At 46.8% G+C, this 22,952-nt stretch overlaps 1 protein-coding gene and 2 pseudogenes across 1 annotated transcript; all 3 read left to right on the top strand.

Moving 5' to 3' along the window:
- Positions 1–1,920: 1,920 nt before the first annotated feature.
- Positions 1,921–2,244, top strand: LOC117711131 (elongin-B pseudogene; annotated as a pseudogene).
- Positions 2,245–3,021: 777 nt separating this feature from the next.
- On the top strand, positions 3,022–7,114 carry LOC117710246 (splicing factor Cactin pseudogene; annotated as a pseudogene).
- A 6,545-nt stretch (positions 7,115–13,659) lies between these two features.
- LOC117710244 (coilin-like) lies at positions 13,660–22,237 on the top strand. The gene is given in 5 exon segments (XM_034504997.2): positions 13,660–13,936; positions 20,473–21,071; positions 21,074–21,567; positions 21,692–21,778; positions 22,073–22,237. Coding segments are annotated over 5 exon segments (1,599 nt in total). The 5' UTR covers positions 13,660–13,682.
- Positions 22,238–22,952: the final 715 nt, after the last annotated feature.

Here is a 22,952-nt window from a genome sequence, read left to right as displayed (position 1 = left end):
CACCTGGGAAGTCCTCAAGGAGAGACTTATAGGTGGGAAGTGGCATAAAAGAAGGCTTTAGGACCCTGCACAGTGCTACTCGAGATGGCTTGAAAACAGAAGCAGAAAATGAAGAGCTAAATGACTTATCTCCAGTTGGGTCAAAACAGGTCATGGTTATTATCATTATGGTATTTTATACTTTATTCTTAATAGCTAGGATGGCTTTCTGTACCTGCTCAAAAACAGTGAATTGGTAAGATACAAGCCAAAGCAGGAAGATTAGACTTAAAGGAGAATAAGAAAAATACTTGGACACAGACCCAGAAGTTTAGACAAGCATTAGAAAGACCTAGGTAGAACAGTCAGACAGAGACAGGAATTTAGGCAAGAGCCTGCCATGCTGCCAGCCAGCCAGTCACAGGATGAAACTGAAATGGGCTGGTCCAAGGTTATCAGAAAACCAACCTTACTTAATCCAGTTACTATATACAAGACATACCAGGAGAGAGTAGGCACCCCCAAGGTTATAAAACAAACAAAATGGAATCCTATGGATTAGGAGGAGATTTAAGGAATAGATTGTTTCCTATGGTCTGCATTCACCCTTTGTGAAGCAGATATTCATGGGCAAGTCACAACAGAATTGTTCTGGTAAGATTGGCACCAGCAATGTTGGAAGCTGGTCTTCAGTTACAATGGGGAATGTGGTAGAAAGAGGAAGGAAGCTAGGGGCCATGGAACAACAGAAATCAGGCTAGAGGCAGTAATATTCCCAAGATTACTTGCTAGGGAAGGTCAAATGCTGAGTTACAAAGGCAGCTTGAATTATACGATTCATACTTTGATGCTATATCATTTATCAGCTGTACATGCTTGAGATGAGGTTGAAGAACCAAGAAAGGTCTGAGTCATTTACAAAAACTACACAAGGCCCAAAAGCAGCCTTCCCAGATTTTTTTGTAAAGTTTGACTTCAGCTGTAAACATAATTATAATATATTCAGAAAACTTAAGAATACTAAGTGAATCATTTAAGTCAGCTCTGAATGGAAGCATCATATTCTGAAGTCAGGAGAAATATAAATTGACTCCTTGGCTTTTGAAAATGCTATTTCAGAATGCAAAAGGGTGATTAGACCTTTAAAGGCACCACCAGCACCAAAAGAGTAATGGATTAGAGATTGGATCTCACACTTATAATGCTAATCTGATGGATATAATTTCTAAAGGTCCTTAGAAAAATCAAACTGTCAAGATTTTTTTGTTTGTTTGTTTCTTTTTTTGTTTTGTTTTGTGTTTTTGAGACAGGGTTTCTCTGTGTAGCCCTGGCTGTCCTGGAACTCACTCTGTAGACCAGGCTGGCCTCAAATTTAGAAATCCACCTGTCTCTGCATCCCAAGTGCTGGGATTAAAGGTGTGCTCCACCACTCCCTGGCTACTGTCAGATGTTTTAACTGTGGTATGCAAGGTCATTTGAAACAGTCATAGGCAAGGCATTCATAGAAACAGTGCTGCAGTGGTTGTGCACGTCTTTAATCCCAGCACTTGGGAGGCAGAGGCAGGCAGATTTCTGAGTTCAAGGCCAGCCTGGTCTACAGAGTGAGTTCCAGGACAGCCAGAGCTACACAGAGAAACCCTGTCTTGAAAAAAAGCCAAAAAAAAAAAAAAAAAAAAAAAAAGAAAGAAAGAAAGAAAGAAAGAAAAGAAACTGTTTTGTTTTTTCCTAGAAATAATTCAGAAGGGCTCAGCCTTCTCCTGGCAAAGACCAGCATTAGACTAATGAATTCAGATTATCAACACCCTAAAGAGCCTCCTGCAGGTGCTGATATCAAATTGAATTCAATCTACTGTCTGTCAGGGTCAGAGAAACTCAGCCCCAGAACAGTTAAAAGACTCAATGCTTATTGTTGCCATTGCTTAGGTCCTGTGCATCAAGCCAGAAGCAGCCACAGGGATGGATGTGTTTCTGGTGATTCGACACAAGGAGACCACCATCTTTGCTGAGGCCAAGGAGTCCAGCCCAGTGTTGGAGCTCAAGCACATAGTTGAGGGCATCCTGAAGAGGCCACCTGAGGAACAGCTGCTGTTCAAGGATGACCAGCTCCTTGATGAGATGAAAACTCTGGCTGAATGTGGCTTTACCAGCGAGGTAGCAAAGCCAGAGGCCCCAGCCACAGTGGGTCTGGCCTTCAGAACAGAAGATGCCTTTGAAGGCCCCTCTATCTTCCCCTATTCTTATTCTCCCGAAAGTCCAGAGAGATAGAAGGATTCTGCAATCAGTGCTAAGGAACAAGTTGTGCAGTGAGGGGCCCCAGGCCCACCTTCTGCAGACTCATTCTCCACACCCCCCTAAAAAAAAAAAAAAAAGATTTGGATGTCTTTTTAAATAAATTTTATTTAAAAACCCAAAAACCTCAGTGCTCTGGTGTCATTTCATTCCGGCTCTCAGCTGGAGGTGTCCAGAAGCCACCAGCATGCCAGCCCTGAGCAGGCAGAACAAAGGCCTGAACAGGGAGTCTACAGGGGATGTTTCCCTTCAGGATGTGATGTCAGGGCTACAGGCAGGACTGGAAGGGGAACATGGGGGTCTGGGATGAATGGTGTGGTTCTGAGTGTGCTCTCTGAGTACCTAGGCACTGCTGCTGTACCACATGGGAAGTCAGGGATGGGGTTTGCCATCTCTGTTTGCCAGGCAGAGACATCAACCTCTGTGATGGTTGTCATGTCCTGCCAGAAGTCCAAGTTCTTGCCTTGCTCCAGCTTCATGTACACCTGGATGTCCTCTAGCAGGCCTTCCATGTCTGCCACTGTGAGGCCGTGGAGGAAGGTGTAGGGCTCGTGCATCTCCACCGCCAGGTTGTCCTCCTCTGCACTGATGTACTTGGCCAGCAGGTCGATGGGCTTGGCCCGCCCATTGCGGATTCGGATCTTGGAGCACAGCTTGGCCTGTTGCAAGTGGAAGCTGTCCTCCTGCTCCTCCCATGTCTTGAAGTGCTGCACCTCCTTCTCCCTTCCAAACTCTTGCAAGGAGTTGCAAACCATGGCTGTAAGTACACAAATTAAAAACTTAATTGTTTAACATTTCAAAAACAGCATCTACAGTCTGTAATTCAATTATTTGTGCTGAGTGTTGGGGGGAGGGGGAAACTTAAGACAATAAACCTGTGATCTGATTATATATGCAGCCTTCCCATGAGAGGAGCCATCTGTAAATACAGTAAGTGTATTCTCTATGGGCTGCATGGGGAAATTTACAGGAAATACGTGCATAAAGGCAAATTGTGTCTTGTGTCTTTTGGAAAATGATTATCAATTGTGCCCGAAAAATTTGCACATGCATTAGGCCAAATATCAGTATTCTTCCATAACTAATTTAATTGCTGGGGTTTCTTATTTTTGTTGTTGTTGTTTTGGTTTTTCGAGACATGGTTTCTGTATAGCCCTGGCTATCCTGGAACTCACTCTGTAGACCAGGCTGGGCTAGAGCTCAAAAATCTGCCTGCCCCTGCCTCCCAAGTGCTGGGATTAAATGTGTACACCATCACTGCCTGGCTTAATTGCTGTTTTTAATAAGGAATAAATATTTCACCAAATTGAAGCATAGTCCGACTAAGCTAGCTCAGTCAGTCTACAGGGTTTCAAGGGAGGGAGTGAGGATTAAAGAAAAAAAAGAGACAATTAGACAACATTATAACATGACCTGAAACAGTGCTGAGGCAGGTTTATTTTTTCCCAAAAGTGTCTGCTTTTGTACCATTTTAGGTACATGAAAAATATAGGCCAGTTCTAGGTCAAAGATCTAGTAGTAAAGGAACAAGCAAGGCAATAAGCAAAGGTCCCAGGATTACTATACAGGGTCTGAACAAGATAAAGATACAAAGAACACATATTCCTCAACTGAATTTATCTTGAGCCTACTCCCTTGTCCCAACCCAATGTCAAATTCTTGCCTGAGTCTAATCCCTTAGTCAAATATAAATCTTACCAAATTCCTGGAAGCAGCCCCAAGAGCTCTCCCGAGGCCAGGAATTACATAGTGGAGTAGAAACTTCTGGTTTGTTTGGAAAGTCAGTTCTGTCTGGGTTGGGACTCTCACTCATGCTCACAGTCTGCAAGTCACAGGAGTCGGAAGCAGCAGAGTCAGAGTCAGAGCCTCAGCTGCAGCTGGAGCCTGAATCCGATCCGGGAGCCCAAGCCATGGGCAGAGCAGCTGAAGGCAACAGGAACAAGAGAGGCGGCAGGAACCCAAGCAGCATAGCCAAGGGTGCAGGTCAGATTCAGAAGGAGACCAGCCGCAAAAGTCTAGGAGGCCGAGCCTTCGGCCACCCGGATGGCACTCACAGGACAAGTCCTCACACTCTGACTCGGGTGAGGAGCAGGCACAGGACTCCCGAGCCCAGAAGGGTCACAGGCATTCGTGGTCCTCAGGTGTGGGGAGCCGAGAGGAGGAGGCTATTATCCTTGCAGCCATCTTGAGCCATATACCCTGAAAATAGACTTGATTACATCAGGCTACAACTGCTGAGCACACTCTGATAACATCTTGCTTTAGATACCCAGGATTTTCCCTCCGGTGACTGAGACTTAAAGGTGTGTGACTTAAGGGCATGACTTAGAGACCAGATTTAGAGATAAGAACTAAGGGTGTGACTTAAGGGTGTGGCTTAGAAGTGAGACCTATAAAAGGCGTGACTTAAGGGTGTGGCTTAGAAGTGAGACCTATAAAAGGCCGAGAGGCAGACAGAAGAATTCAGTACAACTTGGAGAGAGTACAGCTTGGAGTTGGTTATCAGGCATTAGGTAGCAGGCGCTTGGAAGAGAACTTGGAACTGGGAACTTGGAGACACTAGGAACTCAAGACTTGGGACTTGGACTAGGAAGAGAGACTGAAGAATAAACGGGATTGAATCACACTCTGTCTGGTCTCCATTCTTGAAGTTTGTCCTCACTCTCTCTCTCTTGCTGAACCCGGACCCACAGACCGGAGCAGCCTGGGACAGTGCAGGCTCTAACAGCTTAGCCCCCAAAGCTTTTGGCAGTGCGGGTCCAACAATGATAGAGCAGCTCGCACCATTTTGGGCGCCCAACTTAGAGCAGCTCGGGCCGCAACACCCTGGGTCAACAGCATCCACCTCGGACTCACCAAGACGCTCCCGGAGTCCTGGAGCAGCTGCCCTGGCTGTGAGACAGCAGCAGAGCCTCCAGGAACGGTTGCGGCTTCGTGAGGAGCGGAAGCAGCAAGAGGGGCTGCTCAAGGCCTTCGAGACACCTGAGGAGAAGCGGATGCGGCGACTGGCCAAGAAGGAGGCGAAGGAGCGCAAGAAGCGGGAGAAGATGGGCTGGGGGGAGGAGTACATGGGCTACACCAACACCGACAACCCATTCGGGGACAACAACCTGCTGGGCACCTTCATCTGGAAGAAGGCCTTGGAGAAGAAGGGCATCAGCCACCTGGAGGAGAAGGAGCTGAAGAAACGCAACAAGAGGATCCAGGAGGACAACCGGCTGGAGCTGCAGAAGGTGAAACAGCGGCGGCTAGAGCGGGAACGGGAGACAGCCATGCGAGAGCAGGAGCTGGAGCTGCTGCAGAGGGAGAAGGAGGCGGAGCACTTCAAGACCTGGGAGGAGCAGGAGGACAGCTTCCACTTGCAACAGGCCAAACTGCGCTCCAAGATCCGAATCCGAGATGGGCGGGCCAAGCCCATCGACCTGCTGTCCAAGTACATCAGTGCAGAGGAGGACGACCTGGCGGTGGAGATGCACGACCCCTACACCTTCCTCCACGGCCTCACAGTGGCAGACATGGAAGACCTGCTAGAGGACATCCAGGTGTACATGAAGCTGGAGCAAGGCAAGAACGTGGACTTCTGGCGGGACATGACAACCATCACAGAGGATGAGATCGCCAAGCTGCGCAAGCTGGAGGCACCCGACAAGGGCCCAGGTGAGCACCGCGAGGGGATCAATGCCTCAGTCAGCTCGGATGTGCAGTCGGTGTTCAAAGGGAAGACCTATAACCAGCTGCAGGTCATCTTCCAGGGCATCGAGGGCAAGATCCGTGCCGGCGGCCCCAACCTCGACATGGGCTACTGGGAGAGCCTCCTGCAGCAGCTGCGTGCACACATGGCCAGGGCCAGGCTCCGTGAGCGGCACCAAGACGTTCTTAGACAGAAGCTGTTCAAGCTGAAGCGGGAGCAGGGCGTGGAGAGCGAGCCGCTGTTCCCCATCCTCAAGTCGGAGCCCACCGAGAGCCCAGAACCTGCGGAGCGGCCCCCTAGCCCCGGGACTTCAGTGGACACCCCCGTGGAACCCGAGGAGGCCACAGCACCAGGGGAGGGAGAGGTGGAGGCAGATGGCGAGGCAGTCCTGATGGAGGAGGACCTGACCCAGCAGAGCCTGACAGACTATGATGCCGGCCGCTATAGCCCGCCGCTGCTCACAGCGCACGAGCTGCCTCTGGACGCGCATGTGCTGGAGCCGCACGAGGACCTGCAGCGCCTGCAGCTGTCTCGCCAACAGAATCAGGCTGCAGGTGATGCAAGCCAGAGTGCTGAGGACATCTTCCAGCGTGCGAGGGAGAGCATGGGGCAGGACGAGGCGCAGTTCAGCGTGGAGATGCCACTGGGCGGCCGCGCCTACCTGTGGGCCGACAAGTACAGGCCGCGCAAGCCGCGCTTCTTCAACCGCGTGCACACGGGTTTCGAGTGGAACAAATACAATCAGACACATTACGACTTCGACAACCCTCCGCCGAAGATCGTGCAGGGCTACAAATTTAACATCTTCTACCCCGACCTCATCCATAAGCGTGCCACGCCAGAGTACTTCCTGGAGGCCTGCGCAGACAACCGGGACTTTGCCATCCTGCGCTTCCACGCAGGCCCGCCCTACGAGGACATCGCCTTCAAGATTGTCAGCCGCGAGTGGGAGTACTCGCACCGCCACGGCTTCCGCTGCCAGTTCGCCAACGGAATCTTCCAGCTCTGGTTCCACTTCAAGCGCTACCGCTACCGCCGGTGACGCCGCCCCTGGGCTGCCGCCCCTGCCAGGCTGGCCCTGCACAGCTCCCGGGTGGGAAGGCCGAGAGGACCAGGAGGCCTCCTTCAGAAGCCTTGGGGATCCGTGGGCCACCTCTGGGCTTCGGCTGCCAGCACTGCGCTGGCCGCAGCCCCTCTGCCTTTCTTTAACTGTTCTTGGAAAGACTGCTTAAGGTGACACAAACCTCTTGTTTCCATGGACTTGTTCAACCCTTGAACCCCATGTAGTTTTGATACGTTTAATAGAAAGCTTATTCTGAAAAAATAAAATAAAATTTTTTTAAAAATGTGAAAGTATGCTTTGGTCTTCTAGAGGACACGAGTTTGATTCTCTCCACCCACGTGGTAGTGTCTCATAACTGTCTGCCCCAGCAAAACATCCTTTCACCTGTGTCTGCTTCAGGGAAACACTTATCACCTGTGTGCCCCAGTAGAGCATCACTGGACAAAGCTGACTTTCCAAACAAAGCACAAGTTTCCATTAAACAACATTATTCCTGCCCTGCTCCCCCCCCCACCACCCCCCACACACAAGTGTTTTTAGATTTATGTTATGTGTGTTCATCTGGGAATGTGTGAATGTGTGTGCATGCAACATGTATGTCTGGCAAAGATGTTAAGATACATGCCTAGACTTTCATACCACACCATTTGCTTGTTTGGCAATGCTAGAGAGTGAACATGGGGCTTTGAACTTTAGCAGGCAAGCACCACACCAGTGAGAGACATCCCCCAGCCTGACTAATTTATTAAGAAACAGGAAATAGCTAAAATAAATGAATACTCAGGAACTGGGGCTGAGCAGAGTAGATGAGTAGACATGAGGGGTAAGGAGGGCAGATGCCTTGTTTCTGCTGGCTGGTGGTAGAAGTGCCTTAATCTCACAGGATCACAATGTGAACCCTGAGATTATGAATTGAAAAACCCTGTTTCTCATTGTGGCTTGGAACTAACACACACCTTTACTCTGAGAGCTAAAGAAAGTCAGCCCTAGGTCAAGAGGCAGAGCAAGAAACCAGCTGACAGGCATTGAACCGAAGTGAACAGAAAGGAGGGTCTTTGAGTGGAAGGGTATTTAAGACAGCATGGGAAACCCAAAGGAGCTGTTGCCTTCTGGGAAGTGAGTGGAGTAGGAAGATCAGTTGAGTTCTTTCTCTGCCTCTGTGAGCTAGCAGGCTTTCTGGGGTACCCCAGCATCTGGCCCCTGAGTCTCCATTGGTAAAAATCAAACAGCTGGGATTTTTGGTTTTGAAACAACATTTTGGCTCTCCAACTTGTGGCAAGGCCCCAGGGATTCTGAGAGATCACTCCTGCTGAGGACAACCTGAGAAGCCATCAGATTTGGTAAGTCACCTGGGAAGTCCTCAAGGAGAGACTTATGGGTGGGAAGTGGCATAAAAGAAGGCTTTAGGACCCTGCACAGTGCTACTCGAGATGGCTTGAAAACAGAAGCAGAAAATAAAAAGCTAAATGACTTATCTCCAGTTGGGTCAAAACAGGTCATGGTTATTATCATTATGGTATTTTATACTTTATTCTTAATAGCTAGGATGGCTTTCTGTACCTGCTCAAAAACAGTGAATTGGTAAGATACAAGCCAAAGCAGGAAGATTAGACTTAAAGGAGAATAAGAAAATACTTGAACAGAGACCCAGAAATTTAGATAAGCTTTAGAAAAACCTAGGAAAAACAGTCAGGCACAGACAGGGATTTAGGCAAGAGCCTGCCATGCTGCCAGACAGTCACATGATGAAACTGAAATGGGCTTGTCCAAGATTATTAGAAAACCAACCTTACTTTATCCAGTTACTGTATACAATACATACCAGGAGACAGTAGGCACCCCCAAAGTTATGAAAAATAAAATGCAATCATTTTGGATTGGAGGAGATTTAAGGAATAGATTGTTTCCTATGGTCTGCATTCACCCTATGTGAAGCAGATATTCATGGGCAAGTCAGAACAGAATTGTTCTGGTAAGATTGGCACCAGCAGTGTTAGAAGCTGGTCGTCAGTTACAATAGGGAATGTGGTAGAAAGAGGAAGCTAGGGACCACAGAACAGCAGAATCAGGCTAGAGGCATTAATATTCCCAAGATTACTTGCTAGGAAAGGTCAAGTGCTGAGTTACAAAGGCAGCTTGAATTTGATGATTCATACCTTGATGCTATATCATTTATCAGCTGTAAATGCTTGAGATGAGGTTGAAGAACCAAGAAAGGTCTGTGTCATTTACTAAAACTACACAAGGGCCAAAAGCAGCCTTCCCAGATTTTTTTGTAAAGTTTGACTTCAGCTGTAAACAGAATCATATCATATTCAGAAGTCAGAAAAATATAAATTGAATCCTTGGCTTTTGAAAATGCTAATTCAGAATGGAAAAGGGTGATTAGACCTTTAAAGGCACCACCAGCACCAAAACAGGAATGGATTCACGATTGGATCTCACAGTTATAATGCTAATCTGATAGATATAATTTCTGATAGAAATGATTTCTAAAAGTGTTAAGAAAAATCAAACTGTCAGATGTCTTAACTGTGGTAAGCAAGGTCATTTGAACCGGGATTATAGGCAAGGCATTCATAGAAACTGTTTTGTTTTTTCCTAGAAATAATTCACAATAAGGCCTCAGCCTTCTGCAGTATGCACAAGGTGTGGCAAAGACCAGCATTAGACTAATGAGTTCAGATTATCAACACCCTAAAGGGCCTCCTGCAGGTGCTGATATCAAATTGATACAATCACTTTCTGTCAGGGTCAGAGAAACTCAGCCCCAGAACAGTTAAAAGTTAATGCTTATTGTTGCCATTGCTTAGGTCCTGTGCATCAAGCCAGAAGCAGCCACAGGGATGGATGTGTTTCTGGTGATCCGACACAAGAAGACCACCATCTTTGCTGAGGCCAAGGAGTCCAGCCCAGTGTTGGAGCTCAAACACATAGTTGAGGGCATCCTGAAGAGGCCTCCTGAGGAGCAGCTGCTGTTCAAGAATGACCAGCCCCTTGATGAGATGAAAACTCTGGCTGAATGTGGCTTTACCAGCAAGGTAGCAAAGCCAGAGGCCCCAGCCACAGTGGGTCTGGCCTTCAGAACAGAAGGTGCCTTTGAAGGCCCTTCTATCTTCCCCTATTCTTTTCCCGAAAGTCCAGAGATAGAAGTAATCTGCAAACAGTGCTAAGGAACAAGTTGTGCAGGGAGGGCCTCAGGCCAACCTCCTAAAGACCCATTTTCCAGTAATATATAAAAAATAAATACATAAATACATAAATAAATAAATATTTGGATGTGTTTTTAAATTTAAAAAAAAGCTCCAATACTTCTCTGGTGTCATACTGTATTCTCCTTCTCAGCTGGACATGTCTAGAAGCCACCAGTCACCAGCATGCCAGCCCTGAGCAGGCAGAACAAAGGCCTGAACAGGGAGTCTACAGGGGATGTTTCCCTTCAGGATGTGATGTCAGGGCTTGCTACAGGCAGGACTGGAAGGGGAACATGGGGGTCTGGGATGAATGGTGTGGTTCTGAGTGTCCTCTCTGAGTACCTAGGCACTGCTGCTGTACCACATGGGAAGTCAGGGATGGGGTGTCTCTGTTTGCCAGGCAGGAAGGGGGAAGCAGAAGGTGAGAAGAGCAGGGTTGGATCTGATTGGGAGTCAGTGCCCAGTACACACCCAGCACACAGGAGGTATGGGAGAAAAGCCTTTTGTGTGTCTCTCAGGTGACAGGCTTTCCCCAAGGCGATCTTTAAGGAAGCACCTCTCAGCCATTGCTTGTTCATACTGCTTTTGGAGGGGAGGAGGCAGTGGATGACCACATACTTTATTGTGGTGAGCTGAGGATCATATATCTCTTGGTGGATGGAGTGAGAATACCCAAGAACGGAAGGTCATTGGCTGAAGGCTAAGGCCGTATGGATATCTCATTAGCATGGAGAAGAACTCATGGTTCTGTGGTACAGAACAGGTACAGAGACAAATAGGAAGTGGCTCTGCTCATGCAGTTCTCAATCTCAGATTCCTAGGGTGTGAGGTCACTCAGCCTTGTCAGTTCTCTCTCTCTCCTTTTTTTAGAGATTTTTTTCTTCTGCATATATATGACGAGTACAGTGTAGCTGTCTTCAGACACAGCAGAAAAGAGCATCAGATCCCATTCCAGATGGTTGTGAGTTTCTATGTGGTTGCTGGGAATTGAACTGAGGACCTCTGGAAGAGCAGTCAGTGCTCTTAACCATTGAGCCATCTCCCCAGCATGTCCTTATCACTTCTTATTCCTCTCTGGTAGCATGGTCTCACATTCCCTACACTCTGGATGTGTTTAAGGTCAGAACAGCTTCAGTACATAAAATGAAAAATTCATATTCTGGAGACTTGAATACAAATATTTTGGCTAACTGCTATACATGATCATAGACCTGAGCAGAAAATACAGACCAATGGAATTGAAATTGAAGGTTTAATATATGCAGGAGCAGATGTAACAATAACTTCACCAGAATCTTGGCATCCCGATTGGCCTCTTTGGGAGGTAAATACTTAGCTTCTAGGGACTGGAACTTTATCTCAGCTAAAACAATGTGAAAAATGGGTCAGGTGTATTGGGCCTAAGGGCAATAGGTAACTTAAAGCCCTGTGTGGTTAATAGAGCCATGAATTTATGGGGATGTGATTTGTTGCATCGGTGGAAAACACAGATTAACATCCCTCCAATCTCAGAAACAAACCATTCAAGTGGAAACTTGTAGTTTTTTTTGAAAAGTTAGTTATGTTAAATGGTATTTTTGCTTGGGGCACACAGGTGAATGTTTTCCTGAACCAGATACAAGTTAAAGGATGTTTTGACATAGCAGATACATGAAAGGACCTGTGATGAAGGAGTATAAATATGACCCCACAGACAGTGGGAGATGAGGACTGAGCATTTATTTGGTGTTCTAGGTATTCTTGGCTAATGGCAGACATGTATTGGTTTGCCTTAGATAGAGGTGTTGAGCTCATCTTGTGGTAATACAGCCATTGAGAGAAACTGGTGCCAGGCGGTAGTGGCGCATGCCTTTAATCCCAGCACTTGGGACGCAGAGGCAGGTGGATTTCTGAGTTCGAGGCCAGCCTGGTCTACAGAGTGAGTTCCAGGACAGCCAGGGCTACACAGAGAAACCCTGTCTCAAAAAAACCCGAGATAGAGAGAAAGAGATAGAGATAGAGATAGAGAGAGAGAGAGAGAGAGAGAGAGAGAGAGAGAGAGAGAGAAGAGAAACTGGCCCAAGATCTACTTTTGAGGGCTGGAGAGATGGCTCAGTGGTTAAGAGCACTGACTGCTCTTTCAGAGGTCTGAGTTCAATTCCCAGCAATGACATGTTTTTAATGGAAATCGGGTGCCCTCTTCTGGTGTGACTGAGGACAAAAACAAATCTAAAAGAAATCTGGGGGGGAGAAACAACAGGTGCTCATGAGGTTCCTGCAGCAGCCTCCACTTAACACAGCATCACCTCTGGCTGGTTGTTGAGCCTTGCAGTTCCTTTATAATGAAGGAACTACACCTGCTGGTTCCTTCCTGGCGTCTGCCTGGGGAAAGTACTGGACTGTTAGTTACCAGTTTGTCTGTGGTATTTACCTGCCTAGAGGACTGGTCTGCACCTACTGAGTGATTCAAAGACCTCCAGGATGAGAACTGACAGAACTTTTTGTCAGTGTATTTACTGATGGATGAGTCCCAACCATTCACTGCTCTAGTGACCTTGGCAGGAGTTGCTTAACTTCTCTAAATATTCAATTAAAAAAAAAATCCTCCTACTTTATACCTTTGTGGTGGGGCTGGAGTCCAGGGTCGAGTGCATGCTAGGGAAATCACTGTGTTGACTGTGCCATCTCATGCTTCTTGATTTTTATTGCTTTCAAAGAACAAGCCTCGTTTTAAATCATTTTTTAAAGGTCTTGTATTTTATTAGGTTTCTGATTCTCTCCTGTGCCTTCAACACTTAAAGGATATTGTTCTGCTCCAAGATAAGGAAAGCACTTGATCTGGTCAGGAGCACAGCACACACTGAATCCCCCGAGGCCCCAAGGACGTGTGTGTTTGTTTTAGACAGTCTCATGAGAACTTCAGGTCTCGCAGCATGAGCCTCTTTTGTTTTCTGCCTGGACACAGACCACATGTGGATTCTGGTGCTTTCCTGACTTTTTTGGTAGAAAGGTAAAAATCCTATTACAGGGTTTTTGGTCAGGCTGGCTGCTTACTAATTTTACAGATGTTTGACTATTTTTGTTTAATTACACGAACTGATATAGTAGAAGCTATCCTGACAGTCACCTATATATGTATATGTGTGTATATATATATATATGTGTGTGTGTGTGTGTATGTGTGTGTGTATGTATGTGTATACATATATATATGTATACACATACATACACACATACATGTACATATGTATACATATGTATATATACACACACTATATATACACACACTGTATACGTATATATGTATATATACATATATATGTGTACACACACACACACATATATATATATTCAGCCCTTATCAGGTCTGGGAAAGAACCGGGAGCTCGCGATGGGAGCTTGCAGACCTACTTGCGCCCCTAGGCGGCGCACGCTAGCCGCTGCCGGGGGCGGGAAGCCCCGTGGAACCTCTCGGCTTCCGTTGAGCATGAGCAAGATGGCAGCCTCCGAGACGGTTAGGCTACGGCTTCAATTTGACTACCCGCCGCCGGCCACTCCACACTGCACGGTCTTCTGGCTTCTGGTTGACCTAAACAGATGCCGAGTTGTCACGGATCTCATCAGTCTCATCCGCCAGCGCTTCGGCTTCAGTTCCGGGGCGCTCCTGGGCCTCTATTTGGAAGGGGGGCTGCTGCCCCCTGCTGAGAGCGCGCGCCTGGTGAGAGACAACGACTGCCTCAGGTGCGCGGGAGCGCGCGGGGCGCGGGTGGGGTGGGCGTGGGGGTGGGGGCGCGACGCTCGGGGGGCGCGCTTGCTGGACCGCACGATCAAGGACCACGGTGGCGAGCTAGCTGCAGAAAGGCACGTGCAAGATCCTGAGTGGTCCGGCCAGGGATGCAGCATCCTTCCCCGGGACGCTTCTCATTCCAGGGGGACTAGACTTGGAGCAGCTCCGGTGCTTAAGAGCAGGGCCACTCAGCCAGGCTCTGTGTGCTGTGTGCATGGCGCTAATATGCCACAGACCCACCTTCTCTGGGCTGTACTTGGTGTCAGGAGTAGGAGACCAAAGCTGGCAGGAAACATGTTTTCTTAGTAATGTATGGAATGTATCCACCTTAGCTCCTTGGCAATGTCCACTAATGGTGGATGTCATTCTGTGTCTCATTCAAGTGTCATTGGGTCCCTTCGAATTGGTATTGGAATGCATTTCAGTTATCACACAGACTGTGACATTTCAGAGTGTGTGTTTCAGTTGCTAGACGGCTTGCCTATTTCAAAGCCCTAGATTTAATTCCCAGCCATCTCAACAGGAATCCCAGCACTGAGGAGGTGAAGACAGACAGGAGGTGTTGTTGTTTTAAGAAGAAGTCCGACCGCAGCTCAGAACAGACCACTCCAGACCATGCGGTTCCAAGGGGGAGAAAGTTTATTCAGGGGAAAGGGCAAAGGTGGGGAGAGAAGAGAAGTAGAGGCCGGCCATGACCACGTGGAGAGAGAGGAAGGTGGGGGAGGGGACAGAGAGGCAAGAGGGTAGAGGGTAAGAGAGAGGAAGAGGGCAAGAGCAAGAGAGAGAGGAGGGGGCAAGCAGCCCCTTTTATAGTGGATCAGGCTACCTGGCGGTTGCCAGGTAACTGTGGGGAGGAGCATACCTGGCTGTTGCCAGGTAACTGGGGAGGAAAGTACCCTTGGCTACATAGGTCAGTTTGGCATATATGAGACCTGTTTAAAAAGGAAAAAAAAAAAGTAATAGCCAGACAGTGCACGCCTTTACTCTCAGTAGCCGGGAGGCAGAGGCAGGTGGATCTCTGTGAGTTCGAGGCCAGCCAGGGCTACACAGAGAAACCCCGCCTTGGGAAAACAAAAACAAACAAATGGGGGTGGGGGAGAAAAAAATACACCAGACATGGTAGTGTATACCTTTTATCCTGACTCGCAGGAGGCAGAGGGCAGAGGCAGGCAGCTCTCTGAATTTGAAGCCAGCTTCATCTACATGTAGTGACACTGTGGTGGCTAAGTAGAGAAACCCTATCTCAAAACAACAATAACAAGGAGATTTTTTTGTTTGTTTGTTTTTTGTTTTTCAAGACAGGGTTTCTCTGTGTAGCCCATGCTGTCCTGGAACTCACTCTGTAGACCAGGCTGGCCTGGAACTCAGAAATCCACCTGCCTCTGCCTCCCAGGTGCTGGGACTAAAGGCATGCGCCACCACTGCCTGGCCAACAAGGAGATTTTAAAAGTTGACACTGTAGTGAGTATCCGGGAGCGACTGTGGTGTGACTGGTTGGCAGGTGGCTTGGTTACCTCAGATGGCGGGATGATGTGATTGGTCATTGCAGTTTACATTCATACTTGTCTGATTTAGTCTGTGCCCTCCAGCCCCACGCACACCTTTAAGCTTCAGCTGTGGAGAATTAAATTCAGAATTATAAACCAAGCTACTTCTTGTCTGCCTCTCCTCCCTCTTCTCTCCTCTCCCCCTTTCTTTTTTGAGGCAAGTTCTCTGTGTAGACCAGGCTGGTCTTGAGCTATAGAGGTCTGCCTGTTTCTATCTCCCGGGTGCTGGGACTAAAGGCAGCCAAGGCTCTTTTCCCTTTTTACTGACAGAAGTAAGAAGCCCATTCTCAGTGCAGTTTAAAGGCTTTATAAACAAGAGAGAGGGCTGTGTCCCCACCTGTTAAGTTTACTTCCTGAACGGTTCCCTGCCTAATGACTTAATAACTTGCTGCTGGCTACAGTTAATACGTAAATTAATGCATCACCCAAGAATTACACTCTTGTAATGATGCTACTGATGTAAAAAACAACCGTGAAAGCTATTGCAAGCAGTAATTGCAGCAGATGACAGGGAAGTTTCTCCTAAATGCCTCAAACGTACAATTGCATCTGGAAAGAAGTTAGTTACCTTTGCGGACCTGAGAATGTCACTCAGTAAGTGAATGAGTGCTTTCCTAGCTAGGGTACCTAGGGCCCTGGATTCAGTCCAGGGAGATGGTAGATTGCAGCTAGCCCTGGTGGTAAATGGTGTAGACCATAGGAGGGGGGGAAAAAACTACATGTGACGGATGGTGAGATGGCTCAGTGCTTAAGAACACTGACTGCTCTTTCCGAGTACCCCGGTTCAGGGTTAGGTAATTGTTCGTTTCTTCCTCCTTATAACTGTCTTTCCCTGACAGATTCATTGTACGTGTATATGCCTACAACTTAAATGTGTGTGCGCACTTAGCATTGGGTGTGCAAGCATGTGTGTAAATTTATGTGTCGAGGCCAGAGGTGGACGCCTTGTGCCTTTCTCAATCACCTTAGTTTTCTGAGACAGGGTCTTTCACTGAACCTGGAGCTAGGTTAGGCTGGCCTGGCTATTGAGCTCCAGGGGTCTGTCTCCTGCTGTCTGTCTCCGCCTTCCCAGTGCTAGGATTACAGATACACATCAGGACACTAGGGCCCCAAAGCTAGGTTCTCACGCTTGCCCAGCATGTACTCTATTGCTGGAGGCACTGAGGGAAACAATTTACTTTACTTAGCCCTGTTTATTTTTAATAGTTCCTCAGGGAGGGGTAGGGGGCTCATAGGCCCTTCTCACATCCCAGTGAACTGTTGAGAGGGCCCAGTCCTGTGGAGCTCGTTTGCAGATAGCCACTCAGGTGAGTGAGTCCATGAATGTAAAGGTCATGTCTGCTCTTGTATTGTTTGTTTCCTCCCCACTCCTCTCTGATGTCCCCTGAGCCTTGGAGGCGGTGATGGAACCTACATGGTTCCCAGAACCTACACGGTGATTTACAGCCACCTTTAATGTTCAGCTCTAGGGGATCCAATAGTCTCTTCTGTTTCCCAGAGGGTGCACACACAGATACACACACACACACACACACACACACACACACACACACACACACACACACCCCTCCTTAGAGCTGAGAGAGAAGTAGAGTCATCAGGCAGTGATGGTGCACACCTTTAATCCCAGTACTTGGGAAGCAGAGGCAGAGACAGGTGAATTTCTGATCTCAAGGCCAATCTGGTCTACAGAGTGAGTTCCAGGACAGCCAGGACTACACAGGAAAAAAAAAAAAAAAAAAAAACCGCACAAAAACAAATAAACAAACAGAGACATACATGTTGTTGTAATTATTTTAAAGACGGCTGCTGGTCAACCCGAGGCAGCTCTGGCTAGATTAGATACCATGTGGGTGCTGCAGCTAGAAACAACCAGCCAGAAACATCAGCCCTGCCACCCATGAGACACCAGCGTGGGAGATAGCTTTGCCAATCTTCCACGCTGTCTCTGCAAGGCTGGGCATTGCCCAGACCATCCCACTATCCACACGGCTCAGTAGGAAGATGAGACCTACTTAAATACTTAAGTATTTAATACTTAAATTATCTAAATACTTAATTTATCTTAATTAATTACTTTAAGTAATACTTAAATTATCTAAAGGCTTTATATATTAGGTAACGATCAATAACAAGATGCTCATACAATCAGAGGTGTAACCCAATACCCAACCTAGATATACCAACTACCTTTGACTGCTACAGACAAGTGAACATCAGCTTCCATGTCCACCTCTCTCGTTCTCTGTCTTCTCTTAGCTCCTCTTCCTTCTCCTCTTCCTCCCGTACTCCTCCCACCTTAGCTCCTTCTACACATAGAAAGTAGAGTCACAGCTACCTGGAGAGGAGAAGATTCTTAAAATCAAGCTGTCCTTTAGTCAGTCTTGAGATCTCAGTGGGAATCTCATCCGAAATATTTTAGACAAGCCATAGACACAGTGTCTGAACAGAGCGCCCCATAGCCTTGCCAGGTTGACATAAATGTAGCCATCACAAATTGTCATGGATCTTATGGGTAGCTGTAACAATTCAGAACCCAAGCAGGAATAGGAAAACATTTTATTTTATTATTTTTAAGTGCTTTAATTAGCATATAGTCATTATATGTATTTGTAGGGTACAGTGTGCCCTTTCAGGATACACACATACACACATACGTACATGGCGATCAGATCAGAATTGATTGGCATATCTGTTTCCTTGTACTGTTTTTTATTTGGGGAGGACATTGAAAGCCCTTTCTTAGACTCACTTTTAATCTTAGCACTTGGGTAGCAGAGACAGGTAGATTTCTGAATTCAAGCCGTCCAAAGCCACCAGTGTCTTCCAAAGAAGGAAGGAAAGAAAAAGAAAGAGAAAAGCCTCTCATGTAGCTGTGGGGACAGTTAATTATTATCCACCACTGCTGTCCTATACCACAGAGGAACATTAGAATATAGTCTTTCTATCAGAGTGTACAGGAGTGTCTTCCCTTCCTCCACAGCCTGCTTAGGTTCTGATAACTACTATTCTACTTCCTACTTCTTTGTGATCCTTTATTTTTAACTCTTCATATAAATGAACATGTGTGGCATTTGTTTCCTTATAGCTGATTTAATTTAGCATGCTGTCTTCCAGTTGCCTCCATATTAATGGAAGCGATATACCTTCTTTACATCGGAGTAATATTCCATTATGTATATGTGCAGTACATTTTCCTTACTTAATACTCAAATTCATTTTATATTTTTACTCATTCTGACACAAAACCGGGTGGTTAATATGTTCACCTTTTAAGTTGGCTAACACACACCTAGTAAGAAGATTGTGAGTTAAGAAAAAAGGGCATGAAGACAGAGTAATCAGCCCTTAATGATTCTACATCACTAGGTCTGTCAGATGATCTGGGCCAGAAGGCTGAAGATCGGATGCTCCAACGTTCTGTAGTATAGGGACTGTCCAGGTGTTCAGTGGTCTCTATAAATTGGCTAAGTTTTAGAAGCTGTGCTTTGTGCTTCCCATAATTTCAGCTAACTCAGTCATTCTGGATTTCTGACGGGGTTGAAGACTTATAGTCTCATAGCCAATCCCAGCTATTTACTTTGTGAGAAAAGATTTGAGAGGATGATTTTTAGCTGACATTCATTCTAAAGCCAAGAAAAAAGCCAGGTTCAGAACTAAGTCTTTTAGTTAGGAGGGATGATAGAGGTTCTGGTTAGTCAACAAAATGATGGACTGGGTATTAGGTCTATCTTGTACCTTACTGACACAAATTGGTCTAGTTATGCTCTAATTGTATCTTGAGAGAAAAGTTTTATTTTAACAGGAAGGGTGATATGTAGGAGGAGCTAAGGTGGGAAGAGTAAGGACAGGAAGAGGAAGGAGAGGAGAAGGAGAGGAGGAGCTAGGAGAGAGAGAGAGAAAGAGAGAGAGAGAGAGAGAGAGAGAGAGAGAGAGAGAGAGAGAGAGGAGGGAACATGAAGGCAGATGTTCGCGTGTCTCCACCAGTCAAAGATAGTTGTATATCTAGGTTGGGCATTGGGTTTACACTTCTGATTGTGTGGGCATCTTGTTATTATTGAGCATTATCAAACTTGTAAAGCCTTTGATTAACATTTAAATAAAATGTTACTAAGAAAAAAAAAGAAAAGAGGGCATGAAGTTGGCGGCATCTGAGAGAAGATGGAAGCTGGTGTTTGTGTGTGTGATTGAAATAAATTGTATGTATGAAATTCTCAATAAAATTTTTAAAAAGTTATATTGTAAAAAATGATTGTGCCCGGCGGTGGTGTCACACGCCTGTAATCCCAGCACTTGGGAGGCAGAGGCAGGTGGATTTCTGAGTTCAAGGCCAGCCTGGTCTACAGAGTGAGTTCCAGGACAGCCAGGCTTACACAGAGAAACCCTGTCTCGAAAAACCAAAAAAAAAAAAAAAAGATTGTGAGTTTTGAAGTAAGGTGAGCCAAGGTCAGACTATCTTTCCTGTTACTTATCAGCTGTGGGGCTTGGCAAGTTACCTGTTAGAGTTGTATTTTGGGATCTCAGAAATGAAAGATAACCTAGTTTGTTGGTGATGTATAAGGTAGAGAAAAATGCATGGACCCCAGTATACATTAAGTTAGTAAAACTAGCCACAGTGAGCCAAGCATGATGACACTCACCTTTAATCCCAGCACTCAGGAAGAAGAGACCATGGATCTCTGTGAGTTGGAGGCCAGCCTGATCTCCACAGTGAGTTCCAGGCCACCTAAGGTGATAGAGCGAGACCCCGTCTCAAAACAACAAAGAGAAAACAAACCAGCCACATGAAAGAGCTGTGTTGTGTGGGTAATTTTGTGGAATCTTTCATCCTTAGCTATGTGACAGTCTGCAGTCTTGGCCATGTGCGAGTGCACGCCAGGCCTGTGCTTGCTGGACCTGTGCTTACCAGTTGTTTATTTGAGCCTTCTCCCCTCTTCCAACAGGGTTAAGTTAGAAGACCAAGGACTTCCTGAGAATTTGATAGTAAGCAATGGTGGCGACTCTAACTTCCCATGTAGGAAAGCGAAGAAGCGGGCTTTGAAGTTGATGGAGGATGAGGAAACGGACCAGGGGTATAAGTGTTTGAAGAAGCACTGGAAGAGGCAGGACAACAGCCATAATGAGAAGGCCTCGGACCTGGAAACCAAAGTCTTCCTGGATGAGATGGGGCAGACAAAGAGCAAGAGAAAAAGCAAAGTGACAGGCAGCCCAGCCGAGGAGGACGAGGAAGACTCCAAAAAGAAGTCTTCAAAAAGAAAGGAGAAATGTGAACAGAAGAAGCAGACCAGGGCCTCCAAGTCTCCCAAACGACACACACCTAAAGAGGGGGGCTCACAGAACTGCAGCTTCTCCAAGGCCTCCCCCAGAAGCAGCCTTGCTAAAGCCCGGAGGAGAAGCAGCACAGGACCAAAAGGCAGCTCGAGCTACCTGTCAGAGTCTGAGTCCTGTCCAGAGTCAGTCAGCGATGGCCACTGTAGTATCACGATGCAGGGGATCACCTTTTCAGAGAAACTGTCAGCTGAGTTGTTGAAAGATGGACCTGCTACAAAAACTGCCGCTGCAACAGACAGGCCTCAAAGCCTGGCTTTACCTTCAACTCCGGCAAGGGCAAGGCCTCCAAAACCTCATCATCTAGTTCAGACTCCAGTTCAGAGTCGGAAGACCAGTTCCTGGTGTCCAAGAACATGCTCGAGGGCCCGCCTGACTTCTTAAAGACAACAGGCCTCTTTGCAGGGCAGGGGTGTTCCAGTCCAGGGCTGTCCTTGGAGACTCCGGGTATTATGGGATGGAAACCTTCTGACTCAAACAGAGGCAGACAAGCTCCTGGTCCTCCCAATGTGCCTGTCCCCACAAGTTTGGGAAGAGGATGGGGGCGAGGAGAGGACTTCTTGTTTGGGAAGGGACTGAGGGGCCGGGGTGTTCGGGGCCGAGGGCGAGGACGAGGGCAAGCTGTCTCCTGTATCTTAAATAGAAGCTCTGAGAGCCAGAAGCAGAAACAGTTAAATGATATTCTAACAAACTCATCCATGGTGATCCAGGTGAGCGTTTAATGTTTATGAGTTGGCCTCCTCCCTTCCCCCGTGCAGCTCATCTCAACCCTGTGGCGTGGTGTCAGCTCTCATTTCCCTCCCCAGTAATGACAGCGCATGTCTGTTTTCCCAGAATCCAGTAGAGACCCCCAAGAAGGATTATAGTCTATTACCACTGTTGGCAGCTGCCCCTCAAGTCGGAGAAAAGATTGCATTTAAGGTATATGTTAAAACATCACTGACCATAGCAAAAATAAGATCACCCCCCTCCCCATCATCCTTAGTGAATCTCACTAAGTAATGTTTACAGAAACTGTCTGCAATCATCAGGAATCATGGTGGGGCCTCAGATGCGTGGGAAGAACGGGACCTCTGCCCGGCACAGCCCATGTTCTTGGGGTAGGAAAGAGGAGTCCTAGGAGACTGAGGATGTAGGGGGGTTTGTGTACTTGAAGGAGTGACTGAGGGTGTAAGGGGAGATTTGTGTACTTGAAGGAGTTTTCTTCTTTTTTAGCTTTTGGAGCTCACATCTGACTACTCTCCTGATGTCTCTGACTACAAGGTAAGGCTGTTTTCTATGAAAACAATGGAGTTAGCTGGTGGTGGGGGTGCACCTGTTGTCCAAACTACTCAGGACTCGGAGGCAGGAAATCATTTACAGCTAGCCTGGACAGTATAATAAGCCTCTGTCTCTTTTTTTTTTTTTTTAAAAAAAGATTAAATTCAGTATATCAGAAACTTGTCCAACATAGCAGCACCCACCTATGATCCCAGCACTAGGGAGTCTGAGGCAGGAGAGTTTTGGATATGAAGCCAGCTGGGCTAATATAGATCCCTTTTCAAAAGCATTTAAATAAATGAAGTGGACTGGAGAGATGGCTCAGTGGTTAAGATCACTGACTACTCTTCCAGAGGTCCTGAGTTCAAATCCCAGCAACCACATGGTGGCTCACAACCGTCTGTAATGAGATCTGATGCCCTCTTCTGGTGTGTCTGAAGTCAGCTACAGTGTATTCATATATATAAAATAAATATATTAAATAAAGTACTGATGTATTTAAATAATACTTTAATATTTCCGTGGATAATGTAAACACTGTTGGTAAATAATATCATAAAGTGGAGGTGAGAGCCCTGTGGATGTTTATAAGCGTCACCGGGAAGTCTCCCAGTCTTTTGTTGCTGATACTTGAGAAAACCAAATCAGAATGTGAGCTCCGTGTGAGGTACACGGAACTGCTGTGCTTCTGAGAATCAAACTCTGGGACTGTCCCAAGAACAAATACATAGCTACGCAAAGACAAAGCAAGTGAGAAAATAAAAGCATGTCTTGTCTGTGCCCAGATGGTGAGGGTAGGTGCAGAGTGCCGGGGCTGCAGAGAAGCCTCAGCTTT

The sequence above is a fragment of the Arvicanthis niloticus genome, chromosome 6 (genome assembly GCF_011762505.2).
Source record: "Arvicanthis niloticus isolate mArvNil1 chromosome 6, mArvNil1.pat.X, whole genome shotgun sequence".
Classification (NCBI taxonomy): domain Eukaryota; kingdom Metazoa; phylum Chordata; class Mammalia; order Rodentia; family Muridae; genus Arvicanthis; species Arvicanthis niloticus.
This window is presented reverse-complemented; position numbering and strand designations above follow the sequence as displayed.